A 6,408-nucleotide genomic window follows, 5' to 3' on the forward strand; every position below is an offset into this window, starting at 1 on the left:
ACGAAGTTACAGAAAGTTAATTAACAAACGGAGACGTAACACTATGTTAGCAAAAAATGTAAGCCTATTAAAACTATCTCAATTTTTAAATGATGAAACACAGCAATAGAATTTTGTCAAGAAGTAAATTTACTACTCAAGATACAGAAATACCTAACATGTAAAGCAACACTAACAAAAATAGAAAACTTAAAATAAATCTAAAAGAAAAAAAAGTTAAGTTACAGATATGGATACAGTCAATGATCTTGTAGAGAAAAACAAAACAAAATAGTCCTAACTAAACTATATGGTTTGAAAATCAAAAATATTGAGATAAAAACACTTGTATACACATATAGTATGAAATGCATGTATGAGGAAACAAAAGTAGAAATAAAAATGGACAATGATACAGACACCACAAACACTGTAAGAAATAATACCAGACTATTACAATTGCGTAAGAAATTTGTGAAAACATTATACAAGCAGAAAATAAACAAATATTTTAATTACGCATTTGAAATCAAAATTCTAAAAAAAGAAAATGTAATAGGAAGAATAGTAGGAGTATGGGCTTTAGGAGTAATTTGTAGAGAAACAGATGAAATGGTTTTAACACAGGTAAAAGGTAGAACTTCAGAAACATTAATAAACATCATTAAAAAATTTAACTTGGAATTAATTGAAAGCATTTCGCGAATTAAAGAACAGTTACACAGAGAATCGTAGTAAAGAAATTATATAAATCTAGAACCATAGGCAGATTTAACAGAAAATACACAGTGTTAAATAGAAAACTACCAAAACACTTTGTGCATCATCTAGAAGAATATTATATTTATAGAGAAATTAACATACAAATTAAATCAAGTGCTAAATAAATGCCATAATAACTACATATACACCACCATAAACTGAAACATAATAAGAAAAAATATAACCAAAGACCATATTATATTAGAATTTTTATTAACTTGGAAATGGAAACATAGATGGTAATAAAACATACCAAAGTATACAGGAGAAAAGACTAGAAAGACAAAAATCACAAGAATAGAAAACATGGGAAAAGAGAAAACAAACATATTGAAAGAATATATATATATATTAACTAAATTAACAAAAGAAGAAAAGTTTCATTCCATTACAGAACTCTTAAACAAATAAAATCTTCTTTGTGAATGATCAGGTATATTGTAGTTATGGTGTTACCCAAATCTGTGACATTCTGTCTGCATGCAGAAAAAAATCTTTTAAAAAGTATGCACTTATAATGTTTCAATTTTCCCATAATATCTTTCTGTGTAATGTTGGAATCTTTGTTGTTGTTGTTTAAGAAAGCTGTAAAACATTTGTATTCAAAAATGTGATTTGGTGTTCACATAGATTGAAAGTAATTTTGAAATAATTGTAATGAATTGTTCCATAATCTGATTAATAATATTTTTCTGACTCTGTCAATTTCTAATGGAATTATTTAAAACAATTGGTGACAATTTGATGACATGGAACCCATTTTGAGGCTAATTGAGTCAAGAAACAGTTGAATGTGTAATGAAGAACATTTTATTACAAGTTTAACACAGTAACAAATGTACAATGGTTTGATAAGGTTTTGTCACCATCAGGTACTAGTAGTTTATAAGCTACCTATATCTGATCATGATAAAACTTAGTGCAATTGTTGTACATTTGTTACAGTGTTATAAAGTTTTCTTCGTTACCCATTCAAGCCAGCTCAAAACTATTAACCAGTGGCAACATTTGTAAAGGGAATGACTACATCCTAGCCAAAAACTAATTGCATTTTAATAATAATAAAAATACCATTTTGGTGCATTTAGTATAAAAAATGTCTATCCTGCTTTCATCTCACCAATCAAAAGACACCAATAACTATGTTGAAGTTTATTTCAAGTTTATCATATGGCTAGTAATTTAATTATTCCTCAACAGTGTTTTTGTTCATACCTTCTTGATGTCACCACCAGTATTTTTTGCTCTTTGTTTCTCTATGATCAACGTTCAAGTTGTGATTGATTTTGATTCTACTCCTTATATCTGTGTTCTACCTTAACTGCATAGCTTTCTTTCCTGAAAACTTTTTGACATATATAGTCCTACTTATACATTTTGTTTAACTACACACACACGCACACACCTGGTAATATCTAAGTGTTAAATTAACAAAATATTACCATTTTAATAATACAAACTTGTTTTGTGGTTAATTAATACTTTGTTTCAAGTTACTTCAATTTGATTCAAATAATTTTGAAGAATTCTCCAGTTCAACATTCACATTGATGTTCGATATGGTGTCTTGCTTTTTGTGAGAGTAAAATTTTTGAATCTTTTCTTGAACATGGCTGTCTTTGCTTTACTGTTATGAAACTATTACTGTTCCTCTGTTTGGTTTCCAAATCTTGATTTTCAAAGGCAGTCTATTTAAGACTTTTCTTTTTTTTTGAAGATTTTCTAGTTATGATATTTCTTACCCTTTCAGGAATCAGTATATCATTAGATTTCAATGAACGTTGATTCTTTGTTATTCTTTCTATGTACTTTGCTTTTTGACACTACTTTGAGGTAGTACACTATTATACGTGGTGTAGTTTTTGATTAGAAGTTAAATGCTTTAGATATCTAGTTGTATTTTATACAGACTTCCATGGTTTCATCTGTAATTACCTGCTCTGTTGGATATTTTCTGTAGACACATGGGATGGATGTAACATGCCTTGAACCTTCCTTCAGAATAGGACTTGAAATTTCCATCCTTCTTTTCTTCTTGGTCACTTGACCCCTAATAATTTTTGATGAAAGTTTTATTGCCACTTCGACATGCTTAAAATGAAAAATAGAAGAGACCTGTCAGTATTTCATTGACATTTTTTTTTTCAGTATTTGACTAGAGTTTGTTTAAAGTCAAAGAGTGTCTCTTAGCCTGTCATGGACTTATATAAAGTAGATACTTTTTAGCAATAAAATTACTTCATCATGTTTGCAGGTCTCATTGAGCTATGAATAAAGCATACCTGATTACCCACATTGAGATGTCATACATTTTGGACCCACTGCATTACTTGTCTTGCAGTTTTGATTTCTCGTTGCATTTTGCATTCAAATTGTATTAATTTGAATAATTCTCTCTAGGTTTTCCTACTTATCTAAATCCAGTTTTTGAGAGAAATCAATGTCGCACCACACATGGCATACCTAATGGTCAAAATAATAGGGATCCGAGTCCCAAAGCCCCCAGGACTTCCTATAGGTATCCAGAAGTATATAACCAGAAATGTCTGCCATAAGATCTTACATTCAGTGCAGCAGCACTGCTAAAGAAATGACAAAAAAATCAGGGGAACCACACAGACTTACTGTTGGGGGAGAGTAACTTCAGGCTTAAAAAAATATTTTTAGACTAATTGTCCTTTTGGACAAATGAAATTATGGAAGTACCGTACCCTTCATAATTTTGCTTGTCCCAATTAAATTCAGGAATATGAAGCAATTTTTACAAACTTATTTAATACAAAAGAATTGGGAAGAATTATTAACATGTGGCATTCAACCTTCAAGTGTGGCTTTGTCGGACCATTCCATAAAAATGTCTAAATGTTGAAATTTCTGTTATGAATGATTGGCAAGTTGTCAACACCATTTTGAACTTTAGCTCCTTATTTTTACCAATTATTAAAAATAAATGGCTTTTACTTATATTTCTTAAATAGTATAAATATATACTATGTTGTTGTCGGGCTTAGGATTCTTCTAGGTGTCTGTGACTTCTTAGCGAACTATCTTCTCTATATTACTATCGTACTAGTATTCTGTGTGTGATTCACTTACAGTTGTGGCACAAGTTATCATAATTCGTTTGGTCTTCTTTCTTCTGAAGATTCTCTGTTCCATTTGTCAAAGTGTACCCAGGCTGATTCAATTACTTTAGAACCATGCTTTGACAGAATAAAATTATCCTTCTTTTTTTATACTGTTTGTTTCACTCTAATATATTAAATGTTAGGCCTATAAAGTTTGCGGCACTTAACTTCACACAACTATATTTTCTTTTGCTATTATCTGTCTATTGTTGTCAACACCATTTTGAACTTTAGCTCCTTCCCTTTATAACCATCTGTTCAAATCCACTTATCCTTAGCCAATTTTTTACCCATCTGGGGCAAGTGAACCAAGTGATTTTCTGTAACCTGAAGTCCAATGGCAATTTCACCCAATTAAAATTCTATACTCTCGACACCAATTAGTTATTAACAAAACCTTCTACAATCGTCTGCTTTTAACTCTTATTATAACAAAACTTAAAAATAATAAAATATTCACTCACAAATATAAATTAATCACTAATATGTAAACCAAACAGTCTTTTATATCATGACAACATTCTGTTTTCTTTCAATCAAAAGTAATTAAACTCTGCATTTCTTATCCAACTCAAGTGGTTAAAAAATTAGGTAAACATAGAAGATTGATAAAATGTTAAGCATTTGCACGAATAACTCTGCTATTAAAACTGTTATCTTACATTATGAATGTTTGGATCAGATCTCTTGTATGTGCATGTGAATGTGTCACCATCATCCACCAAAATGGGTTTTCGGACAAACATGAATTAGTAGAAGAAACGTTTAGTATGACTTGTTATTCAAAGGAAATGCAACTGTATATAAAGAGAAAAAATGGTAATTGATTTGAAATTAGTTTATTCTACTTACTATTTTCTTGCCCAATGAAAATAACTCGTAGTGAAGGAAGTGAATACAAGTTCAATGTAACCTTTTTACTATTGCATATGTCTTCAGAGGATTTACTTAGTAATTGTTGGGAGATCATATTTGTGTAACAGATCATCCATCAGTGTTAAAACTAATGACTTTAACTTGTGCATTTGTTGTAGGGCAAGATAGCCTGTGCCAATGTTCTCAGTGATCTGTATGCTTTGGGAGTTACAGAGTGTGATAATATGCTTATGCTGTTGGGTGTCAGTACCAAACTATCAGAAAAAGAAAGGGATGTTGTCATACCTTTGATGATGAGAGGCTTCAAAGTAAGTATTTCTTATGAAATTTTATAGCTTAAGTTTATTAATGTGTATATCTTTCTTTTCCTATAGAATATTTAGGGGTATATTTTATGTAAAAAAAAAGTATGAAAATATATTATGCTCACTTATTTTGTGATATTTAGACTTTTTGTAGACAGGTTCTCATTATGAACTTCAAAAAAATTATTATGTCTGAGAATTGTATTGTTTGATTATCATTAGAATTTTTTTTGTACTTTTTATATTTTAATCTGTAAGATCTACTATTAGAAAAACATTTTAATTGAGTACAGAAATAATTCAAGTTTTTGAAAACTACATTGATAGGGGTACAGTTAACCTGTTACATGAAGCTTTCATGGTTTGACACACATTCGAAGGCTTGACATTAATGTTAGCCTGATGGTCTGGGGCAAGTAAGGCATTTAGACAACTTGGTGACATGATACACTAATCCACTAAGGCTAGTGTCTTAATATTGAGTGTCTGTTTCATTTATACTTTCTTCTTACATTGATACATGTGATTTAATGCTTTTTCATGGTGAAATAGTAACATTAATTTCTAAAATTTGGCATGCTGATATTGTTTATTTCTGAAAACATAGCATGAAGTAACTTACCAGCCAGTCAGAATTTTTTTTTTTATATGGATTGGCATCAGCGCATTTTTCACTTTGCCATTTCAAAGACACCACGATTGCAGTATTGTACCAGTCAAAAGTGTGTCTGGATATGTTTAAAATAATTAACTCTTTCAGTACAGGCTTGGCCCATGGAACCGACCTCGTAACCATTTTGTGTTTGTTATAGTTTTCATGCTATAACTTTTAAGTTAGTAAGCATATGTTAACAAAATTTGGCAGATTATCAGTAAACATTACGATGGTTTCATATGCAAAATATAAATTTTTTTTTTATTATTAAGTTTGAGGTTTGTAAAGCAATGTTTTTCTCATGCCTTTTTTTTTTCTTTTCGCATGTTGCCTATCCAACATGCAAAGTAATTTTAATTTTAAAATTGAATATACTTTTGTGCATAAGAAAAGTTTCAAATTTCACATGCGAAATCTTTATAATGTCCAGATAGTTTCTTAAGAAAAAACTTTATATTTTATCCATTATTTTCAATAATGAATCTCTGTACGGGTTCGGTCAATTTGACCAATCTCGTAACCACCATAAAAAAATTAGGAAATAGATATAAATTTTGCCTTTTTCATTCTAGAATCACTACAAAATTATAACACAAAAAACATAAATATTTAGACAAATAGCTTAAAATCTCATAACATTATACATTTATAAATATTTATTATTTTATTATATTGACCTTTCAGTCATGTACTGAAGTTGTAA

General features: G+C 29.7%; 1 protein-coding gene across 2 annotated transcripts in view; it reads left to right on the plus strand.

Annotated features, from left to right (window-relative positions):
- Positions 1–6,408, plus strand: part of LOC106478618 (selenide, water dikinase-like) — a 30,505-nt gene that overhangs the window by 2,911 nt on the left and 21,186 nt on the right. For both annotated transcript variants that reach the window (XM_013939185.2, XM_013939177.2), the window contains exon 3: positions 4,904–5,053. In XM_013939185.2, the coding sequence (XP_013794639.1) occupies positions 4,904–5,053 (150 nt within the window). The remainder of the gene's footprint in view (positions 1–4,903; positions 5,054–6,408) is intronic.

Source organism: Limulus polyphemus, unplaced genomic scaffold, assembly GCF_000517525.1.
Source record: "Limulus polyphemus unplaced genomic scaffold, Limulus_polyphemus-2.1.2 Scaffold11, whole genome shotgun sequence".
In the NCBI taxonomy this organism is placed as follows: domain Eukaryota; kingdom Metazoa; phylum Arthropoda; class Merostomata; order Xiphosura; family Limulidae; genus Limulus; species Limulus polyphemus.